Source organism: Pogona vitticeps, chromosome 4 (genome assembly GCF_051106095.1).
Source record: "Pogona vitticeps strain Pit_001003342236 chromosome 4, PviZW2.1, whole genome shotgun sequence".
NCBI lineage: Eukaryota > Metazoa > Chordata > Lepidosauria > Squamata > Agamidae > Pogona > Pogona vitticeps.
The window spans coordinates 57,081,551-57,103,322 of record NC_135786.1 but is presented as its reverse complement, the minus strand read 5'-3'; the positions used below and the strand labels follow the sequence as shown (position 1 = coordinate 57,103,322).

The window sequence follows — 21,772 nt, the reverse complement described above, 5'->3', positions numbered from 1 at the left end:
CTGTCACAACAGACAAAAACTTACAAGCACTGCAATCAGAACAACTGAGCAGGATATATTCTTAAATTAGCTTGAAAGCGGGAAACTGAGAAAAGTAAATCAGGAAAATTTAAGCCTAAGGAACACGCCTCCCTTTATCTATTTAAAGTGCTTTCCATCAAGCCCTTTAACAACCAATCAGTCACTCTCCTAAGCCGTCTAGTATTGAGAAGGCGTATCGCTTTGAATGTGTTGCTTATATTTTTTGCACGGTATTTGATCCTTTTTAGTATTTGTATACTCGTTGTTTAGCTTTTATATTATCTTTTAATTGATGTAAGCCGCCTTGGGTCCTTTTAATAAGAAGGGCAGGGTAAAAATATAAATAAAATATATATAAATATTTGCCACTGGCTTAATCTTAACAGTGCTGAACTGGGACTTCGAGGATCCAGGGTCGAGTCCCCACTGATCCATGAAACTCACCGAGTGAGAGAGACCCTGGGTCCAGGGCTGGAGCTACCACAAGTGCTAAGCAAACTAGGTGACCGCCTAGAGCGCAGACCCGAGACGGTTGCAGAACTGGAGGGTCGCAGAACTGACCTGAGAGAGGCAGTTTTATACAGACTAGCATCTTGGGGGAAAATGCAAGTGAAAATTTATATTTTAAAATTCTAAGATAAATAACACAAAAGTACTATGGGATATAATTATTTATGAAGTCTTATAAAATTTTTCTATATACTGCAACCCAGGGGTCATTTCATAGAAAAAGGGCTGCTGGTACTCTCATTAGCATAACTCATTTGCATATATCACCCCTGGCATCAATGGGAGTAAGCAAAAAACCATTGGGTCAGTACAAATAAATAAATAAGCACTTTCAGAGTTGCCAGTACTGTACTGCATAATCCTTGAGTCCCTCCCCCCCCCCAGGTGACCCCTGCTGCCACCCCTATTTATCCCATTGACACCAGGCACTGTGATCTACTTCCTGGAGTTATAAGTCATCAGATAGGGCTAATGGACAGGCAGCAGTGGGGAAGAAAATTTTGGTGAAGATCCTGTGGCTTTCCTTTCTCACTTAGCTTTTGGTCTCTTTTAAGCTGCATTCCCCCAGTTATAACTGGAGACAGACTTTTAGTTTGGGAGGCACTCCACCAATGTTCCCTCTAAGCCAAGTCAGTTTGTGAGCAGAAATTCTACCTTGTGATATCTGACCTGGAAGATCTATTACTCCTTTGCTCATGCCTCTTAAAAATTCCCAAGTTCTGTGTGACAGACCAACACCCCCTAGTGCAAGTTAGAGGGAACTCTGGTTTCACTTTCAATTTAGCAACTCTTACACTGCAACTGCAAGGCCTCTATTGAGCTGAACGTACTCACTTGGATGGTGTTCCCAATGATATTTGGGGAAAAGTTGAGTTTCTACTTTTACTCATTTTTACTTTTCAGTTACTTATCCTTACATTGTATTTCGGAAATGGAACACTGAGGGAGAGTAACGCCTTCCTTGTTGAAATAGTTTTGTTTGCCTGCTTGCTGAAGTTGCATTTTGCTAGGTATAGGATGTGTCTATATATTTATATAAGAGAGTATAGTCAAGTTCTACACCACTGTGTGGCCACTGTCTGACAGAGAGTGTTGGACTAGATGGGTCATTGGACTGTTCCAACATGGCTTCTTTTATTTTCTTATGAGGGCAGTTCCTACAGTGGTGACCTGGTAGTCACTTCCCATAAATTTAATTATGTGATTTTTAATAATAATTTGTTCTGAATGTGTTTTTAACTCAAGAGTTTTTAAGCAGTCTTCTTTGGAGTCATGGCTATGGGCATTGTTCTGAATTGCCTGAAAATGTGCTTGTACTCACTTATAGAATATCATCCAGGTGGACCGCTACTCTGAAATCATTGATGCACAATAAAAACAAAGGTACTGATGCTAAAGATCTGTGCTGTGAACTTATAGCAATACAGTGGGGTCTCGATTTACGAACTGCTAGACATACGAACGTTTCGACTTACGAACCGCTCTCATAGGACTATATGGACTCGACTTACGAACTTAGATTCGAGTTACGAACTCTTTTCCCCCCCTTTTTTAAAAGCTAAGTCATCTTAGGTTAAAAGAAAAAAGAAAAAATATCCCCCTCTAGTGGCAGAAGGTGGAATAGCAGCTTCCCATTAGTTTCTATGGATGAAAAGAGCTGATACGGATTAAATTGTTTTCAATGCATTCCTATGGGAAATGCAGATTCGACTTAAGAACTTTTCGACCTGAGAACTGCCTTCCAATTCAGATTAAGTTCGTAAGTCAAGACCCCACTGTAGATCAAAGACTTCCAAAGTCTATGCCACCACAAGGTGCATAGTGCAACAAAAACTCCTGGATAGTGTGCCTAATGTTTCTGTTGCTCTAAGGATCCTTCTCACACTTCCAGTGTTGGTGGCTAGTGGTGAACGCAGTTTCTCAAAGCTCAAACTTATAAAAACATATTTACGCTCAACAATGCTGCAAAGTAGACTAGTTGGTTTAGCAAGTATATCAATTGAACATGCTGAAGCATCAGCCATTGACCTGAAGGAATCAGTGACAAAATTTGCAAAAGAAAAGGCAGGCAAAATGAGATTCTGATGTGGCAAAAATAGAAATATTTAAGAGACATTAGAGTTCATAGCATTATTCAAAATTATTTGTGTGCTAAAACTTTTGTATTTGAGAAAGAAAATTGAAGACTGTTCTATTACAGTTTTTTAAAATAAAATTTTCGCAATTTCAATTTTTGTACTTAATGTTCTTCCTACAATTTGTCTGTTTTTGAAAATTGTTTGGGGTGGGCGGAAGTAGTTAGACTTGCCTAGGGCACAAAAAAGCCTGGCACCGGCCCTGCCTGGGCCAGTAACCTTTCCTCTCTACCTGGTCTACCTTACAGGCATATTGAGAGGAAACAGTATGGAGAAGAGAGCCAAGCATTCTGCAGAACTACTGAAGAAAAGGCAAGATTATAATGTCACTACTAATAAATAATATATATTTTTCCATTACACACTGTGGCAGAGAGATAGCCTAAAATGCAAAAATCTGACTGTGTATGTACAGCCCCACCCTCAAAATCCACCAAATATCAAATCTATTTGGAGCAGTGCAACTGAAATCTTTTGCATTGTTACCCGGATAGACGTCCACTGAACTGTGTCAACTGATAGATTGAAATAGGTATGCTGTAAAAAAAAAGTATTCAACACTTTCTGTTGAATATTATCTTCATTCTTCCTATATGCTAATCTGCCACAAACAATAGCAAAAACTCACAAGCCTTCTTATCATCTAATTTATCCCAGAGCAAAGAAAGTATATCAACTGCCCAGATATTCTAGAAAATTGAGTATGTACTTCTCTTCTGAAAAAGGCTGCAAGCTCCACTCTCCTGCATTTCTTCTTCGCTGATTACACGAAGGGAACAAGAAAGCTGTGAGGAGGGGATGAGATGTTAGAAGAGCCTTCCTCAAGCTAGAGGCCTCCAGATGTTTTGTATGTCAACTTCCATGAGCCCCAGCCAGTATGACCAATGGTCAGTGATAATAGCAGTTACAAACCAAAGAGACAGAGAATGAGAAAGGTGGGGAACCAAGATGTTTCTGCACTGCTAAGATGTTCTTAGGAAAGAAACTGGTTTGAGTAAGAGTCTTCTAATAAGATGCCTTGCAGGGTGGCCGACTTCACCTTTTCTTTCGCTGCTTTGTCTCCTTCTTCAATCGTTCTACGTCTTGCTTGGCCCACTGGAGGACCTCAGAGGCCTCGGCTTCCACAGAAGTGACAGGGCTGTTTGAAGTTCCCATCCCAGGTCCTGGAGATAAGCCCAGGGAGTAGGGAAGCCTGGACGACACCCGTGATAGATTGCGACGCAGTGACTCATTCATTGCTTCACTCTCTAACAGCTTTGTCCTAGGAAGACAAGGAATGTTATAATCTTCATCAGATTATCTCTGGCTGGTGGGAAGCAGCTTGTTTTCAAGATACACAAATGTCTGTTTGGAAGACAGTTCTCACCTATTTGGTGGCTCAGGATCATACAGATCATAGTCAGGCTGAATTAGGTATAATTTCTAACTCCACCAAGACCATTGAAAAAGTGCTGTCAGAACCAAAACCACAGACCGAGTGAAGCAACATCTATAATAAGGACACACTAGTGTTCATATGCTTATACAGCACTATTACTCCTAGCTGAATTTTTCAGCTTAAAAACTTTTACAAGACAAGTATCTACACCTATGCTATGACTGCACATTTCATATCTGTGAGAGTTGCCACTGATATACCTCCTTTGTGTCAGCTCCCCTCTAGTCATATGCTGGGGTATCTGCATCCTCCCTGACCATCATATGTCAGGGTGACAAAGGGCAATGTGTTTCTATATTGCTCCACAGGTACATCCTGGCATCTGGGGCTGCTACTGCATTGTTTTCATGCATGTAGGACTTGGTACTTTTCTGTACTTGCAGCAGCTGCTGACAACCTAAACTTTCTTTGTGTGGATGCAGGAGTCACTAGCATGGAGCAAAACGCACACAATACTTATTAAGTCATTAGGAACTATTTCTTGTTCTTGAATTAATTAAAGGAACTAGAGAAAGCATTTTCATAGAGACTACAGTGAATGTAGAATAGTGGGGCAGGTGAGGGAACAGACACTGTTCCTAAATAAATGTTATATAGTACATGTACAGTAGTTTGGTTCTAATGCTAGCTTATTTCAAAGTGCCTTATTCATCTCTTGTACTAAAGTGCATTATTTTAAATTGAAGAATGAAGTTCATCATCTTACAGAAAAATCAAGAAGCTGTAGGGGTGAACAGTACTTACCAATAGTACTTTGAAGAGTCACCATTAAAGCTGAACAAGAACTCAGCTTCAAGCACTGTTTTTCCCACCCCACCCCACCCCACCCAGGTAGATACATGGCTGCTTATAAAATGTGAAAACCAAAATGAACACAGGTCCTATTTACCTGAGCTCCTCAATTTCACGGATATAATTCTGGATCAGAGCACCAATGGCTTCATTGCCATCTCCTGGAAGAAATAACAAAATGAGTACTAAAGTCAAAGCAGAAACCTAAAAGAAAAGGCTAAACAAGAAAAGGTAGGACCAGAAGGAAATGTAAGTGCTAACAGCAAACACCTTAGAAAAACAAGTACGTTGTACAGCACAGAAACTGGCTTCTAACAGTATGAGAGACTGGGTCCACAGAGTGAGTATAAAATAATGTTCTGTTCAGCAGTTATTTGGTAAGTTCATTAATGTTTACCAGGAACAGAAACTGGGGGCATAATGCAGCCAAAAGCCACGAGGCACTAGATGCCAGATTTGGGATCAAGGCTGCTTTTTCTTTCAAACAAATATACTGAGACTTGCTTAAACACAGGACTCTCCCAATTTGAAGAGACCCTTGTCCAGCAGGCCGAGGCAAAGAGGCAGTCACAAAAGCAGCAAAATCAGGGAGCTGGACAGGGAACAGATTGTAGTTGTCTTTAGTGTGGAAGGGATTGTAACTCTCCAATTGGCCTTCTCAGCCACACTAGATGCTGTTCCAAGTCCCCCATGAAGAGCACAATACCTTAGTCTCTCAAGACTGAAGGATGCTTAGCGTAATGTCACATATATTTTCACTCTTACAGAACACCCTCAACACCGGCAAGATATACAGATTCCACCGTTGCTTAGGAATACACCAGTGCTGACTATACTGTATGTTGGCTAATGAAACAGACTGGAAATTCCAACCAATGACCTTCACAATCTCACCTGCCTTGGCAAGAATCAGATTAGCTTCCTGGCTCATCAAGTGAGTAACACGGATGTTGATTGCATCAATAGCCTCTTGCATGGCCTTCACACGCATACGTAAAGTGGTGTTCTCCTTCTGCAGCATGGCATTCTCATGGAACAAGTCATTATAGCCCTCAGAGCCATCTTCTCCAATGACACGCTTACCCTTTGGGATTGGGGAATGAAAGAAAGCAGTGGGAAGGGCTGCAGGCACAAAGAAACCAGCTGCCTAGGCATATCCCAACTAAGAGGCAACCTGTAGTCGCAAGACTGTTCCACTCCAAATACGTCATGCCTGCTGCTGAACAAGGCAGTTTTACTCATATGTAAGATTCTGACATTAGGAAGCTTTAAAATATCCAATCCCTACATTTATTCTGAAATAATTAATTCCATGAACTCCATGTACTTCTGAGACAGAACAGTGTATTCTAACAGCTCTAGATGTATTTTCTACATTTTATCTTTGTTTTTGTCTTTGATTGTCAGGTCCTCAGGAAATGTATAGTGCATCTTGGTACACAGTAAAATCAAGCCATAAAAAGAAAAGTAAAAAAGAAAGCGTAAATACTGCCATTAAAAACAATCAGCGGAAAGTGTCAATATTAAAACAAAACTGGGTGCCTTACTACTTTGAATGCGTTTTGATGTTGCTTCTATTTATGATCATTGTGGTATTTGTTTGACCCATTTTAGTATTTACTCATTATTTTTAGGTTTAAATATTATCTTTGAATGATGCAAGCTGCCTTGTGTCCTTCTTAAGATGCCCCGAATTGTCTAGGGGGGCGGGGCAAAAACCTAATAAATAAATAAATAAATAAATAAATAAATAAATAAATAAATAAATAAATAAATAAATAAATAAATAAATAAATAAATAAATAAATAAATAAATAAATAAATAAATAAATAAATAAATAAATAAATAAAATCGCACCAGCTTATAATTCAAAGGCTTGTCAACAGCCAATAGACCTCATCTGGGAAACTAATAGTTGGAAAGAGATACTGTACCTTGATAATAATAATGCCGGACAGTTTTGGTAATTTTTAAGTAGCATTTCAGTGTGAGTGTTGCATGTAACAATTAAATGGAAAAGGAATAAAAAGAACATTTCTGAATGATCGCTTTCTGTAAGAAAATTTAGAAGCAAGCTTTTGAGAGAATGTCAAGCTACTGTTCTCTCCCCTCCTCCCCTTGCTTTTAACTTAGTAAAATCTGCAGAAATGCAGGTATGCCTCCATACAGGTTGTCCATGAGTTATAGAAATATTCAAAAGAGTGTTTGGGCTCAGCTCAGAAATGGCTGAAAGGTCTCTACATGATGTAAAGGAATGTAAGAAGAATTTGATATGCAAATTCTTCAATTTCTATAAATCTTCTCTATTCCTAACTGAAAACATACGTTTGCATAATCTGGCTTTTCAAAGAGTTGCACTCCGACTAAGCCACAGGGATTGACAATCCTTGTTCTGACCTGTTTTCCAATGACCATTTCACAGAAAGGACATGATAGAATGCGATTTTGGTATTTTTCTTATTGGAATGTTTAGATTAATTTATTCTATTCTGTACAGTAATTATGAAATTGTGATTCAATTATTAATTATAATCTCTCTGTATGTTCTGTGCCATCAAGTCAGAGCCAACTTCTAGTGACCCTAAGAGGGATTTCAAAGTAAGTAAGATATTTAAGGAGTGGTACAGTATTACTAGTTCCATTCCCCTAGTGACTTTCCATAGCCAAGTGGGGATTCGAATCCTGTTCTCCAGAGTTCTAGTCCATCATTCTATCCACCACACACACTGGGAATTATAATCTATATACAGTACATATAAAAAGAGCCATTCTAAGCCTTCTCTACATATGTGAATTGTTTTTGTAAGTGCTGTCTTTATTCCTCTTTTTGTTGACTCCACTACTTGTTAACTGCTAGCTGTAAGGACTAAAAAAACTGATGACTCTGCTACATTCCAATATTTTCTGGTTCACTTATTGTAAAGGAGACCACTATTACCATTCATCTGAAGATGGAGAAACTGAAGCTGAGAGAGACTTAGGATCCATACATAACGAATTAGCTGCAACTAGGGTGAAGAGAAAAAGAGAACGAGAAATCTAAGATTTCCCCTTCTCTCAGCAGAAATTGACTTGGTATATATATCAGATGAAATGCTCAGAGGAAACAAAACCACTACAGGGGATAAGAGAGACTGTGTGTTGTGCCTGACGACTTATGCTTCAACGTCAGCAATGATCTGCAAAAACTTCACCTGCAAAAACCAAACACACATGACTTCTCCTTACTGCCTTGTACTCCATGAGCTCCATCTGGAGGCGAGCAATCTCAGCTCGCAGGGCATTGATTTGCTGGCTCGTCTTATCCTGGTTCACTACAACTTTGTTCTTGATGTTACGAGCACGGTTTGCATACTTCAGGGTATTCAGGGTCTCCATGAAGTCTCGGTCTGAAGGACTCACACAGGCAATCATTATGGTTTGGCTGCAAGAGAGGGAAAGCAGACAGGATCAAGTAGAGGAAGGCTTCCAGTCTCCCACCTGCACTGGCAGAGTAACCTGCTCTGTGTGTAACATGAAGTGAGTGATGGGGTGATCAAGACATTCCCAAGATTAACCCATTATGTAATCTGGCAGCTCCAGTTTTTTTTTTGTTATACAGGCCTAAAATTTGTTGAGCACTGGTGGTGGGTGGAGAGGCACATATGAGGAGCAAATTATGAAGAATTTAAGCTTGTAGGGTTTCTGGAAACTTCCTTCGTTTTGTCTTGGGCCAACTGCCAAGTTTTCTGTCCAACAGTGCACAGAAAACAGACCATCTGAGATCCAAAGGGACTTGTAAGGACAAACACAGAATATGAGGGACATAAAGGCAGTTGATAAAAGAACAGCCTAGGAGGGTTGAAGCAAGGAGAGGAGATTATAATGATCCATGTTAGAAGGTTCATTGCCAAAATTCTGGATCAAAAACAGCTTAAGCATGTTATGTAAGCATCTCTTTTGGAGAAGCCAATAATCATATTTGGAACCTGGGGGAAATGAAGCTTGTTTCAAAATACATTTCTTGTAACACTTGTTGTGGTCTTGCCCTTAGGGCCTCTAATTAAGCACCCTTGTGGCCATGAAATGCTAATCACACACATGCCACCCAGACAGCCTTTCCACGAACAGCCTCCAATCCAAATGAATTTATGTAAGCATTTCTGAGACTTTTGGCACGCAATGAGCAGCTGTTCTAGTGCTTCTTCTCATTACCTGTTGCCACCCAGGGAGTCTTGGAGGAGCCGGGTCAGCTTTGAATCTCGATACGGCACATGCAAGGCTCTCTTACTTTGATCGCCAAGGGCACTGATGACATTCCCCAGAGCTAACTGCCAAAGAAACAGACAAAGTCCATGAATAAAGTTGTCCACTTTCTCTTGTACCTTTATTTCAGAGTTTCCTCTAGAGAAATTCCTCACATTTATCAGATTGGGAAGTGGGACCTTGTTGCTTAACACAAGATCAGGCTGATAAAAGCCACCTATTATTACTTACAGGATTGTACCATATGAATTCGGCTACCAGGGGAAGAGACTTTCAGCATCAACCTGCCTGAATTATTAAGATATACAAACTCGATTTAACTTTAAATATCTATCTAGTTCCAACTCATTTTGAAAAACAAGTTTCCAGCCTTAATGGCTATGAAGAAAATCTACAGGAAAAAGAAGTTCCTGTTACAAATACAGAACAGACTTCCAACAGACTATGCTTCATTTTTCATGGGGTCTTCTAGCCTTTGCATAGACCTCGGATTCTACTGGTCCATCTACCAATGTTCCATGTTTCTTAGATCCCATTCTTTCTTTATTATTCAATTATTTTTTCACTAATTTTACATGATACAATGCCTGATTTACATACTGTAGTCAAACAGTAGACAACCCCAGGAGCCTTCAACAAGCCTGCTTATGTGATAATTTTGCCAACATTCATACTTCCTATTTTTAGATGCATACTTCAGAGACACTGGATATCCAAATAAAACAAACACACACAGTAGTCTTTCATCCAAATGCAAAAGGCAATGAATGGCAGCTAAACTACAGTCCCATTTCCATTGTTCCCTAGGAATCTTATACTGGAGTTATATACACAATGGAGGCAAAACACATTTCACACCAGCAGTCCTGTTCAATTAGACCGGCACACTGCAAGAATTCTTCATTGTCAAACAAAAACAAGAGTTTGGAGCTGCAGAAAACTCTAGAACAGTAAGCAGCTGCAGCAAGAGCCTGCATGCCAGGCAAAATTGTTAGGGGGCTCACACCCATCTTGATTGATCTATACAATAAAGGTCATACCAAACCACAGTTGATGGAGATCCCTTCTTTGGCCCTTTCGCCTGTAGCTCCCGTCCGCTTCAACCTCTCTGAGCCAGCTAGGTCAACAAAATGAAACTTGGCTGTTCGTGTCTCATACTCACTGGTAGGCTCTGATCCCTCCAGGAGACTATTAGGGTCCCCATTCATCTGAAAGTGGAACAATCCCAGCATCAAAATTAAAGGAACAGTGGATTTTAAAGGCACTAAAAATTGCTACCAGTGCTGATCTTTGCTGTTCTGCCACTCTTCAAGCTCCTCAAAGTGCCTGCTGTGGCCAGGACAAGAGAAATCATGGCTCCTGCAGGAGGCCAGTTCAAGTTCCCTAGTTTCCACTTCCCAGGAAACCTAGCTGTTACCTTTATTCCTATGTTGTCTGGAATATTCTGGACATTATAGTCTAAAAACATTTTAAATAACTTTTTCAAATTATGTTACGTTCTGCACAATTCTGTCCCATTCTCTGACTACAATAAAGAAGAATGCAAAAGCACTTCAAACCACCTGCCCACCCCGTCCCCATTCATATCTTCTTACCAAGTGCACAGGGGAGCAGACACGCATTTGGCAAAGGTAGATGGTGAAGATTGCATGGGAGCGGGAGCTCTGGACATTCATCTGGGTGCTGGCTGTGGTTCGGGATAGAGCTCCCTGCTTTAGGCACTGAATCAGCTGCAGGGATAGAGGGGTTACATTTTCTGTCAGATACAATCAGCTGCGTGCACACAAATGCAGACTGCAGCATTTTTCAACTATGCTTTAACAAGTTGTACTGAATGATCCTGCCAGAGAGTATTTCACCTTTGGATCTTGCAAAATTCTGCCTTCCAGATCCGTGGTCCCCAACCTTGGGTAATGCAGGTGTTCTTCGACTGCAACTTTTAGAAACCCCGGCCAGCACAACTGGTGATGAAGGCTTCTGAGAAATGCAGCTGAGAACACCTGGGTTATCCAAGCTTGAGAACCTCTGTTCTAGATTATAAACACCACCGCCAACCTAGATTTGACATGTAAGAGACAGCATCCTTCTCTTAGCTAAAAACAGTCTCTGATGGAGGTGGGATTGGGGGTTGGAAGAGCTGATTAATCCTTCCTGACTTTTTCTCTTCTAAAAATCATCTATTCTGCAGCACCGCTTCCTGGGAATAAGTCCCACTGAACTCAGTTAGATCTTCTCTAAGTAGCCATGGAGAACATTGTTAATCAATCACTACAGAACTGCATCAGTTATTTAACATAAAACATTCATCAATGAGCCATGATTTGCCAATATATTCAAGTCCAAAAAATTTTGGGGACATTTTGTGTTTCTTTAATACAAAACAACTATACTGCTATAATTTAATATGTTTCAAACACTTCAACGACTATCAGGTTAATGATATAGTTATGAGAAATGTAATCACAGAATCAGGGATCTGTGGTAAAGAAAGATGTTGATCAGAGTCCTTCTATCATTAATATGCCTCATACATCTGTATGGAAGCTCCAGCGGCCAAACGGGGGATTTTTCAATATGGTCGATTCCAGGCAGAGGGCACCTAATCCTCTCATCTGAGATCCTTTGCGGGCTATTATACCTTTCCTTTCTTGACACATGTTTAATAAGCCTCATCTAGAAGGACCTATTTATTATCTTTTTAAGATTTATGGAGATAGAAGAGTAATTCTTTTCCACAAGAAGACCAGCTTCCAAATTAAAATGGTAGAAATATGTACTTTACCAGTTTTTCTTAATAATAGCATTCTCTCTTATCTAAATCCTAGAACAAAGACCTAAGATCCCTGACAACATAAGAGCTGCAGATCTTTAAAGCCATTCTGTATGGAAATGAAAGATCTTGATAGGAATTAGTGTCAAACAATTGAATGTCTCATTGGAACAACAAAGTGTATGCTAAATTTGGATGGCAATGGTTCAAATTTTGTTGAGGAAAGCGGCTTTTATATTTTACTTCTGCAGACTACAAAAAGAGAGAGCACAAATTAATTGCCAGATAGTGTATATAATTTCTTTGCAATTGAAAAAAATTACAGGTCACCACTGGGTGTGCTGCTCAAAGAATTGGATTGAAAGAGCACATACTTACACATATGGTTGAACTGTCTTAAACTTAAACCTGTCTACTAAGAAATAAGTATAATTACTTGAATGCAAGTTATGTATTAACTTTCAAGGTTGACGTACTTTTGACTAGGAATGTCAGAGGTTCAGTTTCAAGTAAAGGATTGCAAATTACTTCCCTGTCTATTGGTGGTTGCTAGGATACTGACTGCAAGGGTCTGGAAATCATCAGAAGCTTACTGTGATTCAGTGTGGTTGAATAAGATATAGAATTTAGTGTTACAGAGAAAAATTACAAGCACTGCTCAAATGAAAAAAGGAAGAATCCATATGAATACTTTCTCAAGGGTATGATAGCAATTATCACTCAAGAACACAGGTCTGTAAATGAGCATTTGGCTATTTACTATGGATGTTATGGAACTTAATTTGGCAGTGTTTGACTCGCTGTAGACTTTTTGAATTTTGTAAAATTTCTGCAAGCTTTAATGTCCAACTTAACATTCTGAAAGCAATATTAATATATCATCCTTCTGTAGAAATTCCCAGGACAAAAATGCATGTAAAACTCAAATAAAATGGGGTGGGGAAGATGCCTCCTCAGCTCCCTATGGGGGAAGAGATCCTCAAACTTTTACCTGGAAGTAGAATAGCACCCAAGGGACAATTATAGATAGAAAATGAAAGGAGCAAACAGATTAAAGCAGCTCTTTTTCCTGTACATTCTTTGTTAAAGCCTCCAAAGCTGCTTTTCATCTAAAAAAACAATAAAGAGACAAGGGACTTACAAGTAGCATCTAATTTGATCCCCTGATCTTGCAACACAACAAAGGGATACCTCTTATCCGGGTTTAAATGACAAGGCACACAATGCTTTTGGCCAACCAATATGTATGCTATCAACAAGAATGGGCTGGAAATTATGCAGCTTTCCAAGGCTATTTTTGTGGCTTCTGAGGCCTCCATCAACCCAACCTACTGAAAATAAACAAAAAATGTGCACTTCCAGTAGCTTCCAGGGGGTGTGATATTCTTCTGAATAAAGCTCCTGCCTCTGCACAGTTTTAACAAAATGCCAATTAAAAAAAAAACTTCTAGAAATACCCTTTCTTCCAGTCCCTTCTGGTTTTGCCAGGAGGGGCTGGTGCAGCCCACATTAGATCTAAGAAGGTGGGAAATGGACCCCTAACCTTTCAACACTAGCCCTGGGAGGTGGAGGCATGGAAAACCATAAAAAAACCCTCAAAGGAGATGTTATTAAAGGTAAAATGCAAATAATTTGAGAGAGCTGACTCATAACAGAAATGTACACTGTTACAGACTCCACCTAAATAGGAAATTCTTGCAACTGAGAATGCCACAGAGAATAGTAGAATCTGCAGTAAGATCAGGATAAAATTTGGCAAGAATTTGAAAAACAGATAGCGAATCCCGCCCTCCCCACAAAAAAACCTCTTCCATGGCAACAGAAGACATTGATCACATGTTCTCAGTGTGTACACTCAAGATAATGTAGATCAAATCATGGACATCTTGTAGCCATTTCATTGTGGTAACAGAAGGGTAGATTTCTCCTTTTCTACTCATTAGATATATTGGTACTGATGAACTTTACCATCTTCCCAAACTCATTTGATGAGGACATGAGAAAGGGCCTTCTCAGTGGCTACTCCTAGGCTTTGGAGCACTCTGCCCTGAGAAGCCACATTGTTTGATGATGGAAAGACAGGAGTGAGGGGACCAAAGACCTTCCTTTAGACCAGGCTTGTCCAACCTGCGACCCAAGGGCCGCATGCGGCCCAGGTCAGCTCGTAATGCGGCCCAGTGCAATTTTTTATTTTTAAAGAAATTCCAAAGTTTCAAGTTACACTGCCAGCGCTTGTGGCCGGAATGTGGCTGGGGCATGTCACAACAGTAGAGGGGGAGAGAGGGAAGGAAGGAAAGAGTGGGAGGGGAGGGGACGGGGGGGGCTGCGTGACTGCATTGCGCCATCCCCGTCAATAGGTGGACCCCCTCCCGGCCCCATAAAGCTGCTGGAGTCGAAGCTGGCAGCCTCTGCTGTCTGAGATTGCAGCTGCTGGTAAGCGCGCTTGGAGCGGGGCTGCGGAGGACAGCTAGGGCTGCTCCCCCATGCGGCCCAAACCAAATGTATGTGCGGCCCAAAGCAAATTTTCATCTTTTAATGTGGCCCAGGGAAGGTGAAAGGTTGGACACCCCTGCTTTAGACTGAGGCAGGCATTTTAGATGTAAGTATCTAGGGAATGCTATTTTTTAAAAAAAGACATTTTAAAATGTTTTTCAAAATGTTTTACAAATTGTGTTTAATACTGGCTAGTGTTTAATTGTTTTAATATATAGTTTTGTATGGCATTTTAAACTTGTTATTATTGTATGATTTGAATTGTTGTGAGTTGCCTTGAGTCTCCCATCAGGAGGATGATGTCATATAAATCAAATAAATAAATAAATAAATAAATAAATAAATAAATAAATAAATAAATAAATAAATAAATAAATAAATAAATAAATAACATGGAACACAAGCGTGAGACCTTTCTCCCTCCCTCCCTTCCTTATCAGTTCACCTACCTCGTCCTGCGAGCCAATGAGACGTGATGTAACACCTGTGGTGTATATTCCACCATTAGCATCTTCATGAATTTTGATGTTTGACTTCCGGTGGCGGGAATCAGGATCGCGTGTGCTATCAAAAAGGTCCAGGATCTCCTCATTATACAGCTGAATAAAGAGGTGGGAAAGAATATACATCTGTGTGAAATAATATGTGATAGCATGCAGCTTGTCTTTCAGAGGACTCCAGCAGTACATAGTGACAAAGATGTCTCAGCCACTGGATATGGAGCTAATGTGGTGTTTTTGTACTTGTGCAATGAGTGGCTTTATTGACTACAAGGCTATATGAGAGCTAAAAGATTAAAATTATACACCCAGAACAGATGGTCTACAGCTGATATGTCTACTTTGGTTACATAATGTGGTGCTCTTGTTCTAACAGGAATTCAGTTCACACTGTTGAACTGTTTTGCAAAGAGAAAGCTTGATGACAGGGATAAAAAAAACAGGATGATATTGAAATTCAAGGAGTCCTGTGAGGCAAAGGATGAGAAGCCCTGAATGTGGCACACACAAAGGTACTGTGCTGCGTGAAATGTTTCATTCTCCTCACTGGTGACCAACTTACAAAAAACTAGACACCATAATCTGGACCTTAAATTGGCTGGTCTGCTCCACATTGAAAAAGAAATGTTCATAAAATAGGAGCTCTACATTTTCCACAGCTGAAATAGTACCGATTTCCTTTCTCGGACACTTTCCATCCTCTATGAATGAGCCTATGCACTGTCTTTCTCATGGCACCATCTCCACAAAATCCCCATTGCACCTACCTCTAAGAACTGTGCACTGACTTTGAACTCTGGTGCTGGTACGCCTTGTTCCCGCGCTGCCCGCTTGCGCTCTTCTATGCCATTGAACAGGTGGGCAATGGCTCGTGGAATTATGCCATTTTCCTCTTCAGAAACATTCATGTCAAAGCCAGTACCCATGGTGTAAGTTTTGCCTGCACCTGTCTAAGAGAAAACAAAATAGGTGCTTATGAAGAAATTGAAATAGAGATTTTGTACACCTTGAGTTCAGTCATCAACCCTAATATAGCCAAGAAATCAGAAGAAAGACTCAGAAGGTCAGCAGTGAAGGAACTAGAAAAGATCATCAAGTGCAAGGGTGTGTCACTAGAGACCAAGAAACTCTTGTATTCCAGTAACCGTGTATGAGTGTGAAAGCTAGACATTTAAGATAGATGACGGGGGGGGGGACTGATTCATTTGAAATCTGGTGCTGGAGGAGAGTTTTGTGGATATGCTGGACTGCCAGAAAGATAAGTGGTTTCTAGATCAAATCAAGCCTGAACTATCTTTGGAGGCAAAAATGTTGAAGCTGAGGCTATCCTACTTTGGGCACATTATGAGAAGGCAGGATTCCCTGGCAAAGACAATAATGCTGGGAAAGGTGGAAGGCAGCAGGAGAAACGTAAGGCCAAATACAGGATGGACTGACTCCATAAAGGAAGCCGCAGGCTTGAGTTTGCAAGAGAACATGCAGACTGCCCAACAGCAGGGCTGTCGAGGATAGGACATTTTGGAGATAGCTCATTCATAGGGTTGCCTAAATTGGAGGTGACTTGATGACATACAACAACAATAACACAGAGTGTCACCAAGGCAAAGTTTCACTTTTGAAAGAATACATATCTTTGGGCTCTCAGCACTGGAGAGTCCTTAAGGCTCACTAACAAGCATACCTTTTTACTTTGTACTTTATAATTTCAGAGCTTGGAAAAATTACTCCTTGGACTACCTTTCCCAGAATCCCCTGGCAGCAAGGCATCTTTCCTCATAATTTGCCTTGGTTGTTCAGCCAGCTGGGCAGTCTACATGTTCTCTTACAGGGGATTCAGTAAAATGGTCTGTGAGTATGAGGAGGTGAGAACTTTCCGAAAGTAAACTGTTTTAAAATTAAACACTAATACGTAAATCTTGTTTACCAAAGCCATTTTTTTTTTTGCAACATTACATTGAAGGCAGTCTTCCTGCGCCAAATTCGTTCATTTCAAATCTTCTCCCACCCTTTCCTCAGGGCTGATGCAGTGACTAAAACAGGTACATGGGTGGGTACATGGGAAATCCACCTTCAAATCCTCACACAGTTGCAAAGCTCTTCTGGTGCGCTTCAGCGAGCCATGTTTACTCATCCTCACCCACCTCACACACTGTTTATGAAGCTCAGTGCCTTGAGGCAAAAGACTCCTTGAAGAAAGCGTGAAACAAAAACGCTAACAAAACCACCCGGGGCTGACCTAAAAAGATATGCAATGTGATATGAAGTCAGTAAGTGACAGGATATGGAATGAAGGGAAATCCTATGATAGGATGTGTGCAGATAGCAATCTCATGTTGCTCAAAATTAAGGCAGGTATTCTGTCTTTTTATTTTAATGGATTTTCTCTGGTACACAAAAAAGGCAGATGAAACAATAGGAAAGCATGGCAAGGCTGCAAATTGAAGACTCTGTCATCTGGTCCTCCCATAAAAATCCATAAATAAACCAATGCAACTGCATAGTGAAGACTTATTTGAAAACACCCATAGGAAAAAAAGATACGATGACCAGGATCCTGTTAGAATTTTAATCTGGAGTAGATGTAACTTAGTGTGGCATAGTGGATAAAGTGATAGATGAACTCAGGAGGTCAAGATTCGAACCCCACTTGACCATGGAAACTCATAGGGATGGAGTGAAACTGGTAAAACCACTCAAATAACTCACTTAAAAGTCCTATTAGGGTTTCTATAAGCTGCTTCTGACTTGACAGCATATATAGTACTATGACAGGTGAATATGCATAAGTTGCAGCTAATTACTGCTAATTACTAAGGTTTTTGTTGTGTAAGTTGCATGTAACCAGGCACATGACCAGCACCCAGCTGCAATTTGCTCCCATGACTAATTTGATTTCACTTACTCCAGAGTAAAATCACAACAGGATTCTGACCAGTAAAAACAATATGTTAGAGCGTTTATATTCATCCTTATGATTAACTCACTTACTTAACTCTCATTGTTAAGAGCTGAACAAGAGCATCTTACAACACTTCTAGCAAGGCTTGGCAGTTCTAATGTCTAGCAGAAAGGAGTTGTACTGTGTTGCAAGGCAGCCTCCCAGAAAACCTCTACAGGTGCACTTGCTGTTCAGGTTTGCACAGGAATGATACAGTCAAAATCAACTTTTTACGTATTTGGTCCAAAGGTCATCCTGGAACATAGGGGGAAAAGACAATCCCTCAAGCCCCAAAAGATCAGGGTTTGGACAGGATAAAATGATTGTAGCCAAAAGAAATGGAAGTGCACATTGCATGTTTGCAGCATTGCAGCCTTGTTGAAAAGTAAGCTACCCAATTCCACACCAGAGCTTGCAAGTAAGACATTGCAAGTAATGACCACAATCTGAAATCCTGCTACTTTTTAAAAGTGACATACAGAATAACAACATATGCATGTTTTAGTGTAATGGATAATGCTTTTTTGTTACTCCCAAAGCTTTACTTCCAAGTGCCTATTTTGGAAGATTTGGGGCCATTTTTGTATTTTTAAATATAATAAAAAGTAGAGTAATTTAAATGTAGTTTTAAAGTAGTTAAAAAAGCAATGCAATGGTAACAAGTAACTAATAAGGTTCTGTTTTAATAAAGTGTAACATTAACATGATATTTTGTAAAGGAATGTGCTATGAGTAATGAATTCTTTTTAAAAAGCAATATGGTGAACTCTGTTCTCCACTACGGAGACTGTGTGTATGTGTGTGTGTTATGCACTGTTAAGTTGAAACCAAATTATAAGTGAGAAATTTAAGGTTTTACCTGTTCCACTCCCACCAGAAAATTGCCACAGTCGAGTAGTTATGTGAACCCTACTCTCCTAAGCTCCAGTCTGTCACTCTCTCTACCACACTACACTGGGCATCCTTAGATCTACTTGTCAGCCACCAAAAACCATGATGGCAATAGTGTGCAGTTCCAGTGGACTTACTTAGACACCACAATCATACCATAAGGCAGAACCGAACGCCCAGGGGCTCAAATGCACCCCAACAATCCCATATTCCCTCAAAAGTATAATGTGGGGTTTAAAATGTACCCTTTAGCCCTCTCAGGGCAGGGAGCAATTGTACTATATTTTGAGGGGTCACTGGTGCAACTGCCCCATTTTGCTTTTTTTAAAAAAAATGGCCTCTAGAGGATGAAAGAGAATTTTTCCAGAATTAAAAAAAATCTGTAAGGGAAAATTGTGGACTAGGCATAATGGGACTGAGTGTAGTCCCCCAAAATCTAGGGATTTGCACATATAACTGCTGGGCTTCTAGAGATTGCCTAACTCTCTTACAAGATATGAGGCAGTATGCTAGTAGTGCATGGTGTCCATTTGTTCTCACCCTATTAAGCAACCATGACAGGAAACCTCATAAAGTGTAAACTGGCTCCTTGCTTTATTGTGAGATATAATAGCAGCTGTTGCCCAGGTAAGCAGATAACAGTATAAAGCAGTACATAGGTTTAGCGAACTTATTGGGCACATCAATCTCTGTTTTTAACCTTCAACTTTCCTTTCTTTCTTTCCTATATTTCGTAACAAACAATAGTTATTGACTCCTCAGTCTCCCATTTTAACCATGATATTGGTCTTGTACCCAACGAGTAAAAGACTGGCTACCATATGTAAACACAACTGTGATGCTGAGAAACAAGATAGGTGTCTCAAAACCACCATAGCTGTTTCCTGTTCTACTTTGTGGTAAAGTCACTGTGGACAAAACTAGGAATACAAACTGAAAAGCTGCTGAAAACAAAGCAGATCCGTTTACATCTCACCTACTCTGATCTGCTTATGGCAGAGGCTGTGATGAGGTCAAAGGGCAGACATACCTGACCATATGCCAAAACTGTGGCATTGTACCCTTCAAAGCAGCCCTCGACAAGCTTGTATACACAGGTTGTGTAGATCTGCTCCTGCCAAGTTTCCAGGTCAAAAACAAAGTCGTAGGTAAAGGCTTTGTCTTTCCCAAGGAGCACCTGGGGCTCTCCCGGTGTCACTGATGTGCAGATATGACATCCTTCGATTTTCTCCTTTGGCATCTGAGGACGGATCCTGTTTAAAAAAAGAGAATGGGATAAGGACAGTGGTTTTTAAATTCATACATAACTTTACAGTTAGGGGCCTAATTATTATGGGTCAGAGGAGATGGAGATGTTACAACCATTTGCTATTCAAGAGTGGAAAGAGTAAAAATACAGAAGCTCCTGGTGTTTACTCAATATACTAATATAGGCTGATTTCAAGTGCATGGTTTCTCTTAGCATATTCCCATGATATAGACTTCTTGCGCTGTAACAGCAAACAAGCTAAAAGGCAAGGTGCATATATTCTAGTCAAAATAAACATATTCAGCTCAAAGAAACCAAACAATACAGAATACAGGTACAATGCTTTATTTCTTGACAGTTTATTATAAGAGAAGGATTAAGAAGAGATGATGCTGCCTGCTAAGGGCAGGAGGTGAAGGAGACTTGATCGGGGTGGGGATGGGGAGTTCAATTATCAGTAGGTTATACAGAGGAAAAGACCAGCAAGAAATAAGAAATAAGACAGGAAGAAGACAGAGGAAGAACAGAGGGAAAAAGAAAGGATACCAGAGTAGGAGCAAAATTGGTAACTTCCGCTACTATGACAGAAATATAGGCTACATTTCTTATTCAGGTCATACAAATACAGGTAGTTGAGTTGGAGCATCACTCCCCAAGGTCAACTGCCCAACCCACCAGACCATGGCAAATGAGGCTCTTCCGGGTAGCCACTCCAAGGGAGGACCACAAACCTTCTATGGGAGGTAGGGCCTTCTTCGCGGTGGTTCCACCCGTGTGGAACCAGCTTCCGGAGGAGCTTCCCCTGGTTGACATTCAAGATGCAATTCAAAACATGCCTCTTCGGGGAGGCTTTCCACTCTGACCCTAGTTGAGTTGAGGTGATCTTACAACTCCGTCCAGCTACTTATATTTGTATCTCATTCTCATTTGCTGTTTCAGGCAGTTTTATTACTGCTCTAGCACGTCCTGTTTTTATGTGGTTAGACTCTTTTTTGGTTTTTATTATACTACCTATTTTAACTATATTGCATATTTTACTGTGAACTGCCCAGAGTAGTGCTGCGGCACTAATGGGAGCGGTATATTAAGTTAAGCAAATATTAAATAAATGATAATGTGGAATAGCTAAAACATACACCAAGATAACAAAGTAGTCACTGTTTTTTTTTTTACTTTTAAAAATTTTTTGTGGCACCTTAAAGACTAACATGTTCATGAACTAAATATGGCCAGCTCTTCTAAACTGACAGATATGTAACTGCATGCATGGACATTGGGCAAGTAAAAGGCTGGGGGACTTTAAAATCCATATCAGATTTGGCAGAGGGGATACACTGACACAAAAGAGGGGAAATTTCATTAAAAGATCCACAATACTTTAAGACGACAATACTTGTCATACTTAATATTCTTCTTTGGACTGGGGTCTTGCGAACATCAAGATGGAGTTCCTGTTGCTGGACTCATTTCTTTGCTGGGCAACCTCTCCCGCTGGTTAATGACAAAAAACTGCAAAGGGTTCATACATTGGTGAGGGTGGGAGCAGGGAACACACCCAGTGGGACCAGACTAATCTCAGCAGGATGTCTTACAACTCCCTATTCCTACCCTAACACACACACACACACACACACACATATACCACAAGCACCTTGAAGAAGTGACAGCTTTGGGAGAGACGGAAGTAGCTAAGCTATTGCTTCACGTAACCCAGGCTTAATGAGTCAAAAGGTGACTGGTAATAGCACTAACATGACCTGGCAGGTGTCACACTTCTAAGCTGTTATGT

The 21,772-nt window shown here is 40.3% G+C and overlaps 1 protein-coding gene and 1 long non-coding RNA gene across 5 annotated transcripts in view; one reads left to right on the top strand and one right to left on the bottom strand.

Moving 5' to 3' along the window:
• Positions 1-21,772, bottom strand: part of KIF21B (kinesin family member 21B) — a 78,915-nt gene that overhangs the window by 30,278 nt on the left and 26,865 nt on the right. For all 4 annotated transcript variants that reach the window (XM_020805275.3, XM_020805276.3, XM_020805278.3 and 1 more), the window contains exons 2-11: positions 19,765-19,987; positions 15,673-15,855; positions 14,855-15,004; positions 10,738-10,872; positions 10,183-10,350; positions 9,092-9,207; positions 8,126-8,321; positions 5,791-5,980; positions 4,994-5,057; positions 3,706-3,927 (exon numbers count right to left, since the gene is read on the bottom strand). In XM_020805275.3, the coding sequence (XP_020660934.3) occupies positions 3,706-3,927; positions 4,994-5,057; positions 5,791-5,980; positions 8,126-8,321; positions 9,092-9,207; positions 10,183-10,350; positions 10,738-10,872; positions 14,855-15,004; positions 15,673-15,855; positions 19,765-19,987 (1,647 nt within the window). The remainder of the gene's footprint in view (positions 1-3,705; positions 3,928-4,993; positions 5,058-5,790; positions 5,981-8,125; positions 8,322-9,091; positions 9,208-10,182; positions 10,351-10,737; positions 10,873-14,854; positions 15,005-15,672; positions 15,856-19,764; positions 19,988-21,772) is intronic.
• LOC144589014 (uncharacterized) lies at positions 5,709-6,376 on the top strand. The gene is made up of 2 exons (XR_013544844.1): positions 5,709-5,830; positions 6,304-6,376. It is a non-coding gene; the product is annotated as an uncharacterized LOC144589014 (long non-coding RNA).